At 33.7% G+C, this 20228-nt stretch overlaps 1 protein-coding gene across 2 annotated transcripts in view; it reads left to right on the forward strand.

Moving 5' to 3' along the window:
- The window catches only part of LOC117124229 (tumor protein p53-inducible protein 11-like), an 84483-nt gene that overhangs the window by 28838 nt on the left and 35417 nt on the right, over positions 1–20228 (forward strand). Inside the window, exons 4-5 of one of the 2 annotated variants that reach the window (XM_033270377.1) lie at positions 11868–11980; positions 15762–15867. In XM_033270377.1, the coding sequence (XP_033126268.1) occupies positions 11868–11980; positions 15762–15867 (219 nt within the window). The remainder of the gene's footprint in view (positions 1–11867; positions 11981–15761; positions 15868–20228) is intronic. The other variant, XM_033270378.1, reaches the window with a different exon arrangement.

The following is a 20228-nucleotide window of genomic DNA, read 5'->3' on the forward strand; positions in this document are numbered from 1 at the left end:
GCTGTCTCTTATACACATCTAGATGTGTATAAGAGACAGAAACAACTTTACCCGCCCACGGGACCGTTCGTGGACCGCAAGTTCCGATTTTTACCAGGAAGTGTATGCCGAGTAAAATCATTCACGCGTTAATTGAGCACTCGCAGAATAATGGCCCACGCTTTTTACTCGTGAAACACACGCACGATCCATGCGAGGAATGTAGAAAGTCCTCTAGTCAGTACTGTATGGTATGCCTGAAGGCGTGGTAAAAGCAGTCCAGCCGTCCACCAGACTGACATTATTATTATTAAAATATTTTAAAAATCCTATCCAGCATTCACTTTGGTTTAGAGTTTTTTTTTATAATTCAGCCAAATGGTTTTGATTAATGTATTATAATTGATGGTTTTACCTCCCACGCAATTTCTTCTGCTAAGATGTTAATGCAAAATAATCTTGATTTAGAGATTTAATTTAAATATCTAAAATAAGAAAATTGATGAATAATAACAAGGTGTAGCTGTGGCATGGTGTTTGAGCTACTAAACTTCTTCAAAATCTAAGCAATAGGTTTGTTCTGTTTAATATTCGTAACATTTCCTTCTCTTTATTTTATTCTTCTATATACTGCATATTTCATACTTGTTTGTTGACATTAAGATGCAAATTGAGCATATACTAATAATTATTGTTGGCAAATATGCAGTGATTTTGATGTGACAAAGCACTTTAAATTATTTCCCCGGTCATTGGAATCTGTTGCAGTCCTAATGTACAAAATGTGCAGTCTCTTTAGATTGTTTGGGATTGTGTATTCCTCTCCGTTCATAAATATTCATTTTTTTTTTCTAACATTCAAAATTTGCGTAGAGAATGACATTGATACTCACCATTGTCTGTCTACAGATAAGTGCATGAATATTAATATTATGTAGTATGATATTAAAATGCAGTTTAAATTAATTTAAAAAAAAACCAGGTCAAGCTTTCCCTATTAATTATCATTATCATATCAGTTGTTATATATCAAAAATGTTCATATACAGTAATACATGTCCAATACAAATTCCCAAATACAGAGTGGCATATCTAGGGGTGCACATACCTGTACCTTCCTCTCCCCTCCCCCCCCCCCCCCCAAATAAGTCACCCATTTAAAATGTCCGAAGCAAAAAAATCATGGTAGTTAAAAATCACCTCATATTACCTTATTTTGTAACCTAGTACCCTTCACTTAATCATCAATCCCAACTCCACCTTTTTGCCCAGCAGTCCCCTCTTCCCCTTTTCAAGTCTCCTAGATTCACTACACTGCAGATACATAGGTATGTCTGTCACACTGCCACCCAAAAATCAAATCAAGAAAATTTCTCAAATCAAATTATCAAATTTCCATCCCTCCCATCCTGTGGGAGAAAGGACCAAAATCACAAGTGAACCATGTTATACTGATACACATAAACAGTTCAATTAAAAGAATATTTTTGTCCTAAGGTTAAAAAGCATCAATACACTTTCATGTTTTATTTTTTAACTATGCGTCATTCCCAGCAACCTTTGAGGTGTTCCGACATCTTTTTTAATGTGTCAATTTGCTGTAGTACATTATTGATGGACCATTTTATTCTTGTAGGTTTGCAAATGATATTGGCTTATAAAAAATGCATGGCGTATAAATATTCGCAACATTTCATCCAAAGGATTAAACCAGTGATGGCGCTAGGATATATTTTCTGGGGTGGGGGAGGTGGGTAAGGGGTCCTATGGGGGGACCCCTTAGGGTCTTACCCTATTATATCTGAGGAGGGGGAGAGCTTTGCTAGGGGTGCCTCTCCCAAATGATTTTTTTTTTTTAATATTGACATCTCGATGGCCGGAAAATGGCACTATATGACTGTGAAAGTTTTGGCTTGGTGTAGGCCTATTTTAAAATTTTTTTTTTTGGTTCGACTACCCAACGAGCTCGGTCGATGGGGGGCTTAACTTGTCCGATGGAGGCTGAAAACTGCTGCCCCACCACTGGATTGAACCCAGGACCTTGAATTTTATTGAAAGCTGGCACTTAACCACCCAACCACTTAAAAGTACATATTGTGTTTTATACCTACAATTGCACAGTTATCTCTCAAATTTAACATTGAAGAAGATGTAAGAACTGTCTATTCATTTGGCTTTCAACATTATATTCATCTTGATGTTTCACATTTAATCAATTATTTAATCACAGAAGAACAATGCAAGCGTTAAATTATTACTCCTACAGTAGTGCGAACATTGGCTCGTAAAACTGTTTTCCTTTAAATTTACTCACTTACCCTCCATGATTTAAGAAATTTAGCAAGTAATTACTTACACGGTAATAGCTAGTAAATTTGTATATCTGAAATGTTAGTCACATACCAAATCCATTAATGTCGAACAGGCCACTCATGCTCGGAATATTCAGAGAGCTGATTGTGTTTCATACAGCCTTTTTGCTAGTTGCATTTGTGCTGGCTTAGGTGATACATTCTGCAAATTGTCCTTGTCATAGCTCATCTATAAATACAACTGCCAGTGGGCCTACGTTATATCAAAATAGTTCCAACAAATATGTCGCAAAATTCAGCAGAAATTAAAGTGAAAAGGCAAGCTAGTTTTCAAAGGTGAGTAGGTTCTTTCTGTATTATTAAGCAATTGTTAGTTCCTATGCGTGTAATGCAATAGGAACTATTGTAATCACTCTCACTGTTTTTCCTTTGTTTTTTATTGTGTGTAGTGTGTGTGTGCGTATGTGTGTAGACATTTATGCAAATGCGCATGCGTCAAAGAAAAGTTTTCCGACATTTTGTTTTACCTCGCGATGCGAAGATCGATGTGAAGTTTCTGCAGAGTTCAGTCAGGGCTCACGCTAACCGATTGGCAAGTCGGCATGGATGAAACTATTTTGATTTTACGGCAAAAAAAATCAACTGCTGTGGCATAGGTATTTTGAAGAAGGCCTAAAATAAAACAAAAAGGTTTTAATATCTGCTGAAATACATCGTTTTTTTCATTTAGATCTCACTAACTTCATGCGACGTTTTTTTTTTGTTGTTGTATGAGTAGTCATATGAAGGTACTATATCCCCGACAGTTGGCTATGCAGCAATGTACCCTTTGAATGCAAATTGAAGACAAGTGAAGATACAAAGGCAGCCGACTGTCGGGTACATAACTCTCCATTGCTCCGCCATCTTGTCAGCACTCTAGTTCACAAAAACATTAGGCCTAGTTCAGTACAGTAGTTACTGGGATACGAGGGTGGTAGATCGTTCAGTCAGTGATATCGTGTTATCGTCTAATACATTTTAATAATGTGTGTAAAATTTAAGAATGCACCACGGGTCGCTTTCTCTTTGTTATGCGGTAGTATACGTAGCAGAGTGAGCAATCTAAGCCTAGCCTAGTATACATTCTTGATCATCGTAATGAAAACTTCGGGTGACAGACGATTGGGCCTAACTGGTGTGGACGATCGGACCCAAGGTAGCTTCAAATAAATTGTAGTCCTAGTAGGCCACTGCCACCACCCCCACTACTGATATCGTTCCAAACTACTGTAAAATGAAATTACTGTATACCTATAGCTAGGCCTAGGCCCTATGCCTATGAAATTTTTTCAAAGAAATTTGCTAAAAATATTACTGTAATTTGCCTGTCGAATTACATTACCAGTGTAAAATCACTATTTTGGGCCATAAAGACTACCCCTGTATTTTTCAACCTCCACACAAATTTGATCCAACATTGTTTTGTTATATTCATGTCTTCCACTGCTTCTGTTAGCATGATTGAAATTGATTGATTAATTAGTTGATTATTTGATCAATTTAGTTGATTGATTGGTAATTTCCGGTAGATTGTACCAAGGGTGTATCTCATACTATGTAATACACGGGGGGGGGGGGGGCATAGTGCAGCCTGCGGGCCACTTGAGGCCCGACAGTGGTAAATGCGGCCTGTGAAAATAAATTAAAAATGTGCAGGCCACCAACCATCTCTGGCTAGAAAACATCTTACGGTCCTCTCTGTAAGAAGTAATATTAAAACTGACCACAAAACGATATAAGAACAGTGCATGAAGGTTTTGGAAGCACACTAGAAACATCAATGTTGAAGGGTGGCCCTTGGTGGTGAATCCAAAATTTACCTTGGCCCTCTGACACATTTTTATGCCCACCCCCCCTGATATAATAGATGTGACAATTATACCCCAATACCTACTGATGTAGGCTTTTCCCAATTCTGCTTGCTGACTACTGCTTGATTATTCCATTTTACTGAATCCGTTAGGAGAAAATACTAGTTTTTGATTCCACAACAGTGGTCACTCTAGAATATACGGGAGCAGAAAGCTGTCCAACAGGGGATCTGACAACTTCTAGGTTAGTGTAGGTCAGCAGGGCTGCCAGACCCATGTCAGTCTCCATAGGCCCAAGTACCTTATCCCTGGCATCTATAGAAACTAACCAATTTTAAGCCATTTTTAACTAGAGATGTTTTGAAATTTGTTATGCTAAGAATTTTTAGATTTTGTTTTAAAAAAATTCTTTTGGTCTGAATTTTCTGATGAGGGCTTGGTCTGTCCAATGCAAGGGTGCCACGGATTATGAAGTTGTATTTCTATGTGCCAGGAAAATTTACTTTTCTTTAATTAAAATTTAAGTACATTAATTTAGAAATGCACACCCTTGGGCCTATAATTGTGGAGGAGCAGTGCAGTATATTCATAAATCGGTGGATAGAAAGTTACTGTATTTATTCGAATAAAAGCCCCAGGGTGTTTATTATTGCGAAGGGTTTTTGGGGGAATTAGAAAAGCTCTTTTCTGGCCATCTAGGAATCAAACGTTTCAAGGGGGAGGATCCCCGGACCACCCTTTCATTTTCGGGTTTTTCGGAAACATTTTGAACCCCCCCTTTTTCAAATCTGATCCGCCCCTGATATTAATAGAATGTGTTGAGAATGATGTAGCTTCCATTAGTTTTGTTTACAGTCATTTAGTGGATGTTTAATTGAGGAAAAAAATAGGGAGGGTGGCGTTTATTCAAATGAGACTCTGAAGGGGGCGTTTAATCGAGGGAAGCGTTTATTCAAAAGTGGTGGCCGTTTATTTGAACAAATACAGTAAATGCTCGGTCTTACCCGTTATGTTATATAGTTTGCGTATAATAATAATAATAATTGTCGACTTATAAAGCGCATTGTAAAAACCTCTATGCACTTAGCATTATTACTCACTGCAAACACATATCGAACACACTCAGGCCCCATGGGAGGAATTCATAATGTTGCAGCTTTAATCAGCAATTGGCTGTGTTTGAACCTACCAGGTACCCACTTGTATTCCTGGGTGGAGAGAGACAACCGTAGATAAAGTACCTTGCTCAAGGACACAAACAACTTGCACAGCGCAAGTTTCGAACCCCCGACCTCAAGTCCAGGGAGTCTAAGCCACAACCGATACGCCAACCGCTTCTACATATCACTATAACCTGTTAATACGATCTCACATTTATTAATAACTAAGTATCAACGAGTAAAACCGACTGTTATATGTTGGATTACTTATATATTTTCAGTTTATTTTGCTTTGATTAAATTCTAGGGTCTTAATGCCACTAAGTAATCATATACATAATCACCCTCACAGCAATAGTCACTTTTCCTAATTGTTTCGATGTAGGATTAAAGAAAGATTCATCCTAAGCTGGGCAAGTCAATTTTATTTACATGTATACTACATGCGCTAATGATGAGATGATGATGATGTAGCTTCTTTAATCATTTTCTTTACCTCAATGCCAGACACAAACTGCATCGTGCTGGATTCTTTAAAGCCATAGTTGGGAGGAAAAGCAGTTTTTGATACAGTATGTTGGACAACTGATTATGCTAAAGCTTTGTCTACACTATCAAATTTTATGTGACAAAAAAAATGTGATGTGCCAAAATATGGGTATGATGACGTCATATCACATATTATCAAATTGTATCAAAAAAAGTTGAACGTGTTCAACTCTTGTTCCATCACATTTTATATGACACTTTTTTGATGAAATTTTGATAATGTAGACAAAGCTTAAGACACGAAAATTATGTTTGACGAAAAAAACTCAGGAACAGTTAATGAGATACAGATTTTGAATATTTAAAAACTGGGGGGGGGAGGGGTGGAGGGGAAAAAAGGGTGGTTACACAAGCTTATATTGTATACTAAGCCTTATCCAAGACTTGTTCCATCACCAGAATAATGGATAAGCTGCTGCTCTGATCAATACATTTATGCCAGTATGTTGCAGCATCCGCATCTTAAACTCTAAGACAATTGACTCCTATATATTATATCTGCGTCTGATGCACAAGACAAAAAAAGGTAAAATTTGTATGTAGCACCCTCTCTAAAAATCATGAAACAGAGCACCCTCTATGTTACTTTAAAAAAAATTGTACTGGTAGAACTACTAGTACCAGTCGTCAGTCGGTATTAGCTTTGTTAAAAGAAATTTATATGGCCTGTATTCATATTTTATTGAGGAATTCACTTCATTTTTATGTATATTCGGCATTTTATATTATAACATTTTTATGATGCGCGAGATAATACAACATAAGCGTGAGACGTAAGGTGGATTCTCATGTGGGAGACATTATGTGTGGGAGACATTATGTGTGAGAGAATAGCAGGTGTATATTGTTTGTATGGACCATTAACAGTGGCATATCTGGGAGGGTGGGAAGGTGCGCGGGGATGCACGTCCCCACAAAAATTACCCACAAGTGCCCCACAAAAATTACCCACATGTGCCCCCCCAAAAAAAAATTCACAGTCAAGTTGTTCAAGACTCCTATACGCCGCTGCCCTTAAATTAATAATCCAGGGTCCCAAGTCTCTGAAAATTGTAGTAGACTCCTGGATATCGACACCCCAATTCTTCCACTCCCTCAAGAAAGCAAAATTCTCCCAGAAACTGATCTGCAAATTCATTGTTTTTTCTGGATGTTTTACTATTGCATTATCAGTTGTTTCCCTGAAGTTAGCAGGCCATGGTACTCTAAGTATCACCGCATGCAGCAAATGCAATTAGATTCTTGAATAACAAAGCTAATTCAACCAAGTCTCCCGTAAATTCCTATCCAAACTTAGACCCTAGAATATCACAATTTCACCGTACAAGCATCAGTGGGGGGATTAAGATGATACTTCAACTAAATTAAAATTGTAATTATAGAATATGATTTGTATAATTTTTTTTTGTCTTTAATATATTAATTTTGTTATTAAGGTACAAGCAGATTGGTTTTTCTTTTATTCAGAAGTGTTATAAATTGTTAACGATAAGAAAGTAGATCAACAAAATTATTCATAATCTGGTTGGATGTGACCCAAATGCAGTGACTTCAATCGAGATATTAAAGATTGTAATTAAAGCTTTAATTTTGTTCATATCTCTTTGACATTTGATCAGGCAGTAAACGTTGCTAGTTGTCGTTGCTGTAGAAACATCACAAAAACAATATACATGAAACTAAATTGAATAATTTGAATTGACAATGAATATTTATATTTTACTTTTAATAACATTCATAGTTGTGTACTATTATGTATGTTTTTATTCAAAAATAAATACATAAATGAATAAATAATATGACCTATTGGAATAAAGTTCATATGTAGACAAACTATAGAGGGCTCCTGTCAACTTTGCCTATTGGTTTTCATAATAATTTTCCATTACTTGAAATAACTGACAGTAGCTTACAGGATGTCACAAACAAAACATGGCCTTCCTCCTTGAAAAAAAAATGCTGCTAGTTAATCAATACTAATGTGCCCCTTTAAGCAGTCCTATTCATTTGTTGAAGGAGAAAATTGAAATGGTTTGCTCATAAAATGATCCACAAAATTTAGTTTTCACTGATTTACAGACCTTTAAATTGATTTCCAGCCAATATAATGGTCTGAAAAGAGTTTTTAATTTATGCGTCAATTGAAAGCTTATAGTAACTTAAGTAAATACAGTAAGTAAATCAATTTGAATTTTATTGTTCGTGTTTATTAACTCAACACACAAACGGTAAACCCAATTGATTGTGAAGGCAATAGCCTCTTAGTTTGATTCTGTAAAATAAATATGAGCTCAGATTTAGAACAGATTTTCATTTGTATATGATACGATAAATAGGCAGCTGAGAATCTTCAGGTGTGAAGCAGCATATATCTTAAAACTTGAGCAAATAATACAGCATATAATTCAAACTATTGCAGGCCTACAAAAAAAAAATAAACCTGTTCTTGTCTACACAAAAAACATGACAATATTAAGAAGTAAATGTTTTGTGGTTATTATATTTTTTAGGGTAGTTATAGTAGTGAGGAATTGAACTTTGAGGCAGGATAGAGTTCAAGACCTGCCAGTGCCACACATGCTTGGTCCTTGATAAGTCACTGCTGTGATTACCTCTTCCTTTGAATATGTAAGCTATTGGGTTTTCGATAGTAGTATGATGAATGATTTCGTAGATGAAATCTATGTTTTAATAAAAAAAATTAAAAAAAGCCTTTTTCTAACTTGACATACTGTATTTTTGTTTTATGTACATAATACCAGATTTCATTCGGTATTCTTGTTGTATGTACAATTTTCTATAGAATCCAAGGTTATTGGGAATTATCAACAAAATCGATGGATTTCAGTTATCCATCATAAGCCAAGTTGTTTGTCCAATACTCTCCAGAATAGATTAGATTTTTTAAATTAAGATGAAAGCTTATTTTACGTCAAAAGTGGACACGGACTTGTGGCATAATTAAAAAAGTAGCATGGCATACAAAATATTTCCATAGTGTGGAGAAAGCTGTAAAAACTTTGGTTTACATTTTAAGACCAATGACTCAAATTTAAAAATAAACAACTTGCTTGTAGTTTAAATTTGGTTGTTGACTTCCTAAAATGAATAGCCAAAAAATTAAGTGTTTAAACTGTAGATATATGGACATTTACTTATTTATAATTTAATTTATTACTAGAGGGTAAGCTAGCGAAATATGTTGAACGTTGCATTTAGTTTTTGATAAAAGAGAACAACCACTAAAAGCAGATAGGTTATATGATATCTAAGTATGCCATCCTGTCCTTAAGACCCCTTGTTAATTGTGATGACGAATGATGTCAGACCGGTAGGTTTCAAATCCCAGACGTTTATTGAGACCCTCGGTTTTCTATTGTGATTTTAGGCTTTGAAGTAAGCGTAATTAAATAATAAATAACTGATTAAGAGATGCTCTCTATGGACAGTAATACAATAAAAAGAAAATCCAAGTGTTTTTTTTCCATTGACTCAAACAATATACTATCATAAAATTTTGGTATCAAAAATGTTTAGACCATGAACTATTACAGTGTTATATCACTACAGTAGGTTGTGATATCTCGCAACTACCATACGTACACCTCATTTGCAAAATGAAAAATTCTCATTTCTCATTATTTATGAGTGACTCGTGGAGTTTAAATTTAATGTATATTGAGTAATTAAGGTCACACTTATTATCTGCTGCAGGCTTAATTTTATGAGAATCATGTCAACTGCTTAGCAGTTGATCATGCCCACGATCTGATCCTCAAAAAATTACGTAAAATAATTCAATTTGCAGAGTGACAGGTCATTTAACATGACAGGGAGGCTTTTTAGTATTAAATACTGAATTACCTTGATTAGAATTGTTGTTGTTCATTTCATTCATTTATTCATTCAACTTCTCAACACTTTGACACAATTCTTGCACTGGTGTAGGCCTACCTGTCAGACAAAAGATTAATTATGTGTACTGAGTTCTCAGTCACCATCAGTTTTCGGATGATTCTTCATCCAGATTTGTTTTCTATACAAAAATCTGCTAATATTATAATACTACTAATGATATAATATTGATACATATTGATGCATATACTCTTAATTAAAAGAATATATGAATTAATTATGTTTAATATAAAGTTCAGTGGCAGCAATGTATGCACTGTGTATATTTTATTTTTAAGTTCATGCGCAAGCTGCATTTCTCAAAGATATCTCGGCTGTTGCTGAAGTTAATTTGTATTTGTCCGATTTTCTCAAATCCCTCTGATACGGGTTAAGAAGATATTATATATAATTTGATAAAAGTACAGTAGTTCAAAGCAAAATCTTTTGAGAAGAAAACATTAATGCAAAATTGGAAACACTAAAACAAGACCTCAATTGCAATTTTGAAAAAGGAATGTGCTGAACTTCTTTGTATTGAAGCTTGTGGGAAAGGAAACAAAAATTAATGTCAATGTTTATATTTATACTTGAGTATTTCTTCCTTGAGCATGACAGGAGGTTTAGAGAGGCCATGAATTCGCAAGTCACATTTTAATTGCACAAGACTTGGTACGACTAATAGGAATAATAAAAAAAATATTACACTGTAGCAGCGCAGCAGCAAAGAAGCTGTTGTATATGCTGAGTTGTGCTCTATATATAGCTTTTTAATTTTAAAAACATATGTCATTACCACTTGATCATTCCATCTTCTGTTGTTTACTTAAGGTTTTTTTTTTTACTTTATTTGTATATGGCATCTAATGCGTTTGCTTCAAACAATAGAACTTAATGAGTAATTTTCTTTAGTTCCTTTTCTATTCTGCATCTACAGTACATAACAAAAGAAAATATGTAAAAAGTATTTGATTAACCTGTGACTGTTTGATTTATAATGTTTATATAAATAGTCCAAAATTATTATATATAGGTAAAGGTAGGAGAAAAACCCATAACTCACAGCTTTTTATTGTGCTGAATTGCATATGGGCGTGGTCTGTGACTAGTGAGCGTGATCTGTGACTAGCGGGCGTGGTCTGTGACTAGCAGCCGTGAAGAGGCGCTTATGGAGCTACATGTTCACATCATTCCACAGCATCCACAGCACAGATAACCCACAGCATCGAGGTGACCCCTTACTCTTCAAAAAGATCAAGCCAGATGTGTACACTAGACCTCCATTAGCCAAGAAGACAGGGGTCTACAAACTGAACATTGGGCGAAGAGCGGCTGCAGTTTGCCGCGCCCACACACAATTTTTATCATTTTAAATTGACTCTACCAGTTGTTTTTTTTTTTTTCTGGAGATCCAGACGACCTAGTTTGGTTCTTGACCCGTAGCGTGACTTAAATTGTGGGAGGTTCGTTTCAGTGGAAAGTGGACCCTTTGGCTTGTATGATCTCCGATACTCTGGAGAACATTGTAAATAAAATATATCTACGAATATCAATATTTCATTTTTAAATGCGGACCTTCTCCAGTTTTTGGGCGGTTCGTCGTAACCCATTAATCCGCCACGCTACGGGCCTGCGACCCTCTGTAACAGTGGTAAGCATGTTAGTCTAAACTATACAAACAATGAAAATGACAGGTAGCACTTTTACGATAATTATTTCATTAAGCACAAGTTTTCAGGTGACTTAGATTTTGAAATATGTATTATGTTTTTCTTTACAAAAATTAGGCTAAACTGTTTTTAAACGTGTAAAATTATCACAAGATCGATAAAGACTAAATATCCTGATGACACAAAACAAACAACCCTTCCATTAATTGAGAAAACCAATTGCTTATTTGGTAAAATGATACAGAGTGATCAATTAACTTAGCAGGGTAGATTAAAAAAGAACACTAAACCAGAGATTTTCCAAACAGATCTCTATGATTTTAAAGCAACTACAAAATACTGGTAATTCTCGTACTTGACCGTCTACTCAATATATAACATTATTATTTTTTGCTTGACAAGCCAAAATAAATAAGCTTAGGTTACAACCCCTATTTTTAAATGGTATAGGCAAAACTTTCCTAGAGCTACTAATGGCCTTCCAGAGAAATGTAGTAGCGGGTCACTACACAGGTTGAAGCCAATCTTAAAACAGGGTCGAAGCCTGCAGTCTGTAATTAAAGGTAAGCTTACTCCACCTGAGCACCATTTATGCTTAGAGCTTTCAACTTTTAGCTTTTTCCTCTGTTGATGACACATACGGTAAAACCAAAATGGGCTTTTCCTGCCCGTGCCAAGTTGATGTAGCATACAGTTTCTTATGATATTTGAAGATTATCTTTACTTTGCCTTTAATCTGTAATATTTGTTTACATAATTTTAGGCTTAGTATTAATCCCTAAACTCTATCTTCCCTTTCGAGTAGTTTTTTTTTTTATACACAACTTCAGAAGAAAAAAAACTGAATGATATTAAGCCAAAATCCTACCTGTTTTTTTTTTAATAAACATGATATTAGTTGTCTTTGTTGTATGATATTACTGTACATACAGTAATAATAATATAGCATACTTGTATACTGTATCATGCTTTTGTCCCACCTAAAGTTTTATTCTCATTAAAATTACTTTCTCAATAGCAAATCATTATCAAATTATTAGGTACTAGATGTTGCATTAAAATAAAAATTAGATTTATATTGAAATTGTTATGACAGCATGAATTATAATGCAGAACAAATTTGATAATAGCCAATAATGACTGAATCTAATAAGAATAGCGAGTCATTTTATATTTCACATGTGAATATTACATTAACTGATGTCAACCTATAGCTTTTTTAATTCATTTTCCTGTCGCTATTCTAATTAATATATCCTACTCTAAGCTCTTGATGATCCTTCAGATACTCTTTTATTGTTTAATTTCCTCAAAAGAAAGATTTCATTGGAGAAATGTATGATATAGTGGACCAAGAAAAAAGTGAGTTTACAGTCATTATAAAGAATACCTCATCATCTATTTAATATTTTAAGAAATGATGAAATGCATCATTTGAATGTAAAGATCATACAAAAGTGTCCTACTTCTACCGCATAAGAAATGTTTAATATTACCATATTTCCTCGAGATAAGCCCACCTCCTACTTAATGCCCAATTTTATGCACCAGCCTTTCATTGGGCAAAGCACAGGGTATGTTTTGAATGAGTTTGCTTAGGAAATACTCTCAGGGGAAAAAAATGGTTTAAGATTGGATAAGACAGGGTATTTTCCCTGGTATAAGCCCATCCCCAAAATTGGCCAAAGTTTTGTGTTATGTGGTGGGGAAATTAGTAATAATAACAACGAGCACTACTGCAACAGTAGTCCATCATCGGCTACTATTATTAATTAAAATGTATAAACTGTGGTCTCATAAATTTACGCTACATTAGCTGAGTATATACACAGATACTACGCTACGCTATGTTGAATGCTGCAATATTATTCCAGGTTATAAGTAGTGCTACCCTAGATGTTAGTGCAATTCATTACTTTTCTTGAAGGTGAAATAGTTCTCAATTCCACCATTGATGTATACCAGGAGCCCAGAACCTATGCATTTAGCATGGTGATTGATTCAAAAGTAGTTACTACAACCTAATCAAATATTTTCTTTAACATTGCTGAAGATAATTATTTTGAAGTTATGTTGCTGAAAGTAAACAGTCATAGCATTCAGTAATCCTAGTCAATAATATCTTTCAATCAACCTATTTGAACAACATTTCAATCATATGATAACTCATGTGATTTGAGAAAAATTGAAAACTGGGACAAACATACATTATCCAAGAAAACTGAGATACATAAATTATATATTATACTGTAGTATAATACTTTAGTTGCCAATTTTCCATTTGCCAAGAAATGTAAGTTAGATGTATAAAAATTAATGTATTGAAAAAAAGGAAATTGAATATAACGTTTGTGTCTCAGATTTCCTGTTTAATGTTTTTATATCAGTTTTCTTATGTACCGGTAATGTCTGTCTCAGTTTTCTTGTTATTAAGCCAATCAAAAATGAATTTTTTTGTTCAAAACTTTTGAAAGAATTGAGGTGGGTTTTTTTCTTATTCTGCAGTAGTGTTCAAAAAGTAAACTTGGAGTAGAGGTACTGTACACTTTAATTGTTGAAGGAAATATCAGAAAGATACAGTAAAAGCACCCAAGAGTATAATAAAAGTAATTGGAAGCTATATATATGTAGAAAAAATTGACATTGCAAAAAATATGAAAATACTTATTTATTAGAATAATAGTGTGTCAGCCAAAGTATTAACGATAAATTAACTATCAATCTTGGTGAAACTCAAATTTTCTAAAAATCTGTGGAATGCCAATTCCAAAAAATGCTAAGAACCCTATGTGTTTTAAATAACACAAGATACTATTTCAGATCATCAAAAATATATATATATATAAATTTTTAAGAAAATATATTCTAGGATATAAAATACTATCTTATATAATGTCATTTTGGTATCATCTTTCAGTATTTGGAAAGGAAGCTCCCTGGTGAATTTGAATCATTTAAGATCTGTTTGACATTTTGTGAAGTAGTTTATGTATTTTTTAAGGTACTTAAAAGCATATTATGTTTTCTGAGATATTGGCATATTAAACCAGGGGTAATTTGAGGAGTGAACAAGGTTTTATATGTTGGAATAGTTTCATCTGGTTTGAATATAATATAGTAAATCGAAATTCGTTTTTATTAAACCACAATGATATACGTACTAGCAACGTTTCATAGTTTTACAAGAGTTAAGGGATAGATCACATTTTTGCATTCCCTTTAAAATTTGGGGTAAATTTTTACCTCATGTTTATTAGAAATTTAGATAGGTTATTTTTCATTCATCCACTGAATTAAAAAATTATCAGAAACAGCCTACCTGCAGTACCACTACAAAACCCTAATTTTTGTATTTTTCATTCAAAATGCTTCAGCTAGATATGAGCCTATATCAAAACTTTACAAGTGGTGAAGCTTGGAGTATTATTTTAATTCTCAACCAACAAAATGTGCCATTACAGTATTTTTTATTTATTAGATTATTATTTTATAATAATCACGGTGTTTTTTTTTCCCCTGGTGATTAGATAGAGAATCAATCATACACAACCGTGCAACCTCTTCAGCTCTCCCCCCCCCTTCCCCCATGGAGTATTTATTCCTAGCTATGTGTGTAATCAGCTTGAATCATTCACCTCCAAACATGATCGAGTGAAGAGAGACAAATGCAGATAAAATGTCTTGCCCAAGGACACAAGCAGTGTGATGAGCATCAGTCTCAAATCTGTCTCTTATACACATCTAGATGTGTATAAGAGACAGACAGGTGTTTTTTAAAATGACTGTGAACTGTTCCCAAAAAATGTTACGAGAATGTGTAAACATTAAATTTAGTACAGCATAGATAAAAAATGAGCAATTTCTCCGTAAGGATAATGAATTGTCATCCGGTTGCATTACTTATAATCTAGATATATTGCATCTTGCATTAATTGTGAAGTTGATTAGTAAGGCTATAGTCCAAAGAAATTTGTAGTTATTCAAAACACATAAAATAGCATGACCGCTTTGCTATCCATTAATCTTTCTATTTAAAGCATTTTTAATATGCCACACTAATCTTGAAAATATATACTTGCGAGTAAGTCAATAATGATACTGTAACTGATTACGCTTGACCTCATTTTAAAGCAAATTCTCTGTTTTTTTTGGGGTTATGTTCCTGTTCTTCTACTTCCTCCAAATTTCATATATGGCAATATAAATGGATTAATGCACCAATTTGGTTAATATTATTAACACTAATGGTCAATATTTTTTATAGAATTTAGTTTCTATGTACTTACTAACCCTATGAATTTATTTACCTTATTTTGCTAATTTATATTCCTTGATAACTTGTAGAGGTTCCGCTTTTATATTTTCATGGAAAATATTTGATTTGTGGAAGTTTGAGAATAAAAAAACACAACATGCAAAATTCAATTGAGCCAATGTATACACCAACAAGGTAAGATTATTTTCAATCTTTAAGAATTAACATTTACAGTATTTATATTATTTATTAATATTTATGCAATATGATTTATTATTAAATAAATTAGAAATTTTATATTAAATTATTTGTGCTCAGTTTTTAAATTATTTTAATTTTGTATCTCATTGGATGTTAGTAACTTACTTTCTTTTAAGTCAATCAAAACATAATTTTTACCTTTAATGTAGTTTTTTTATTCCTGAGCTAGAAATACTTTTCACTCTTCCTTCGTGCTACAGTGAGGGTTGTTATGGAATTATTACCTGGGAGACCATAAGGTCTAGGCTAGATGATGTCAAATAGATTGATTTATTGAAAAGTTATATTGCAAAATTTGATACACTTAAGGAACAGTGCCTTCAAAACTGCCTTCCAGTCCTACAAGCCTTCAGGCAACATTGCTTTTTCCAACAATGCCCTTAAAACTTAATTTACCCTTGTTCCGACAGTGTAAGTACTCACGTTTATGTTGTAGTTATCGAACAAGCGAATGTTATCAGATTGATCCCGACCATTTGAACGGGATCACCTGCATGAAAACAAGCGTTTCAACTCGCAAGCTAGGTTCAACAAATGACCGGATTGGCAAGGTTCTCTTCCAAAGGAATGTCGGGCCACCCCGCTGTTTAATTGGCTTCCGCATGTTGATTGCAGAAACATCTGTAGCTTGACCACGGTCTAGTTTTCACAGCAATTCTAGGCCTAGTCGGTTCAATAATATCAGCCAAAGCATCTTCAAAATTAACTTTTTAAGTTGTTTTTAACTTTATAATTAATAATAATAATAAAAGGAAATCCAACTAAAACATTACAGGATAAATTTCTCTTACCATTGTAAACTTTATATAAATTTTCATATTTGCAAAATCCGCAAACAGTTTGTTCATTGTGTCTAAAGATATGGCAGAACGAGATACAGCAAACGCGGTGAGATACGTGATACATTACTTCGGAGATTACAGCTAATAGTATGATAGCCTTATCTTTAGCCTCTACAATTCACGCAATTTAGTCAGAACAGCACTGTGGTAGCTCGGTTTAAACTGCTGAAAATCTCCTAAATGTGCATGCGTAGGCTGGGTTAGAAAAAATCTCGGGCAGTCTGTTAGTTTGCTTTTACGGAATGCTCTACGAAGTGAAGATGAAATAATTGGATGTTAAACATTTATGCCTTTATCGTCCGGCTTTATCGTTAGTTTTGATGGCCAAGCCTAAGCCTAATGTCATATCCGTTTTATTGGAACATCATCATGAGATCAATAATAATCACTTTAATCTTCAACCTTTTTATGTCAAAGTATAAGCGCTGTAACTAACTAATTTAACGTGACCTTGACTAGATTTCTCATTATCTTGCATCGGATACTAGTGATCGTCAGAACATACTTTTTATTTTAAAAATATCACTTCTATGTTTTTAATTTACATTGGGGTAATTTTTTAAGATTTTTAATATCTGTATTATAACTTTATTTTGCAATTGTATTTATTTTATTTTATTTGAATTTGATTTGTATCTTCAGAACATACAAATATAAAAATGATTCATTCATGTTTTGGATAACCACTGTCACCCCAAGTCTCTTCTTATCTTAATATACTTGTGACTCGACCTAAATCTAATTCATGTTTGTTATTCTCATTAAAGAACACACACTTAAGGTAAGCAATATTAAAAGTTTTGACCTATGTATTTAAGTTATCATGATATGATTTAATAATCATATTATTAGATACCTCGTGTTCATATCTGACAGAGCATATGACATCGTCCTGCTTTTTTTTTGTCACAGCATCACTTACATGATATTTGACCTCATGTCATGAATTTATTTCATCCCATGTTCATTCATTCCTTCTTTCTCAACTGGGAAGAGGAATGAAAAAGATTACAGACCTCATGTTAACAATAAAACATTCATGACTTTTTTTAGCTTAAGTTATCAAATCATAAATTTAATACTTTAAAAACTGTGAGGAAGTGGACATGTGTGATTTTGTATTATAATGTGTGTTAAAATAATATTTTAAATTTAAAACTATCACAAGGAAGTTAGTTCAGGGTCTGAACCCATGAATCTCAAGTTATATAACTGGTACCACTCTATTTGATCAGTAAGTTTGCAGTTGAATTTATCCTTCCCCTTATACAAAATGTTTAGTATATACACATTAGCTTTCAAGGCAGTTCCAAAGTTTGAAGAACTTTAGTCATAAGAACATTGCCGAGCAAAACTTATTACGATGGACACGAGGGAGTTGTATTCGTTCACTTAGTGTTGTTTGCTGATGATTCACTGTCGATGGAGATTAGGTATTTTTTCAGCTACTGTTCCGTAGGCAAATACAGATTGCAGAAGTCTGTCGTAACTTGAACCTACGCAATGTCTAGAATTCCTTTAATGTTTATTGAAGGAGAAATTTGACTGGAATATTAACTGGAAGTATGTCCACATTCCATTGGATTGAATACCGATAATTGAATAGTGTACTTCACTAATTATGTAGGCGGTAAAAATAGAGAGAATTTACAATTAACTCTAAAGTGCTCTGCCAGTAGCACATTTGATTTATTATGGAAGACATTTATAATGTCATTTATTATTATTCATTACTGGTATTGTAATTGTTACTGAAAAAAATAGATATTTAAAAAATAGTCAATTTAAAGTTCTGTTTTGTAGAAATGCCAAATTTACTTGCTTCAATTAATATGTAAAACAAATTAAAAATTTAATTCAATTAAATAAAAATTATTTACCCATATTAACTGAATTACAAAGCTAATAAATGATTGGTCAAGTTTGTGATTTGTATATGCTTATTCAACAAAAGTACCATTGCAATTAACAATAAAATAATGCAACTGAATTAAAGATTACACTTATTATCAAGATTTCTAAAATCATAATATAATTAAAGATCATTACCTACAAGTAAAATATCAAAATACATTCAAACTATTACTAAAAAATACATATAAATTGTTACTATAATATATTTTATTAAAATTATTTTAAAATAGTTCACAATTTAATATTTAACGTAACATATAATTATTATGTATGTTATTTTTTATTTTATATAGGCTTGTAGCAAAAATATACTTTAATAATATTGAGTGAAGGTTTGCATGGTTTGATTGAAGCAACTTAATCGAGACATTCTCAACAAAACAACAGTTCTTTTCAGAATCATCTACGCGGTGTACCGCAAGCATTTAATATAATAATAATAATAATAATAATGTTTTACTTATATTGCACAAAATGCCGGGGGCTTCAAAGTGCTTGACATAAAGGCAGTGTTTCCACAGCGCTAATTTACCCAATAAATTATCGGAAAGCAGCCATTTTGTTACTTTTTTACAGCTTATAACCCAAATAAACATGCATGCAAACACTGAACTTCTTCCTTTTTATAATGAAGGTAAGCAATAAAAATATAAATAGGAAAAAGCAAATTTGTAAAAAAACTTCAGAGGGTCAACATCCATCACCATTCTTGCACAATCCTGGCCTTTGCCTAGATAACTCAAACAAATGAACTGGATAAACATTTTTCCTACCATAGGTTAACAGGGAAACGGATGAAAGACAAATTGACATATTCCAAAGTAAATGCCTGAGATGAATTTTAAAAATAAGATGGGAAGATAAAATAACAAATGGAGAATTAATGGCAAAAACAGAGATGCGATCAGTGAGTTATGAAGTCAGAAACAGAAAATGGAAATGGATTGGTCATATTTTAAGACAGGACCATGGAAATGACTGCAACATTGCTATGACATGGGCATCCAAAGGAAAGAGAAAGAGAGGAAGGCCTAAGACAACATGGCGGCGGACAACAGAAAAGGAAGAAATAAAGTAGGATGGACATCGTGGGGAAGAGCAAAAGCTGCGGCAGCTGATAGGAGCAGATGCAGGGGCTTAGTTCCCCCCCTTGACCACACCCGGGCCCTTTGGCAGGCCCCCTGGACCCCACGCCCAGAACCCCCCCTTGAAGCATGCTGGCTACGGGCCTGAGATTGAGGCATTCTATTGAGGCCTTATGCGCCACTTGGTGCGAAGCAGAGAGGTAAGGTAAGGTAAGGCGAACAGGTGCTCAGAAACGGCGATCGAGACAGTGGCCACCTAGAGATAAATGCAAGCCTGACCAAGGGGAAAAAATAATAAAATTGATTAAAGAGTACCATATATACTGCATGTTGATTAAAGATTAATCTAAAAAAACTAAACAAATAAAAGTATAAGTATAGTTAGCTTAAATTTGAAAATGTGAACAAGAAAATATATTCTCAACCTTTAATAGACGTATAAATAATACCGTTC

Source organism: Anneissia japonica, unplaced genomic scaffold (assembly GCF_011630105.1).
Source record: "Anneissia japonica isolate Jap-2015-1 unplaced genomic scaffold, ASM1163010v1 scaffold287716_len795978_cov209, whole genome shotgun sequence".
In the NCBI taxonomy this organism is placed as follows: Eukaryota; Metazoa; Echinodermata; class Crinoidea; order Comatulida; family Comatulidae; genus Anneissia; species Anneissia japonica.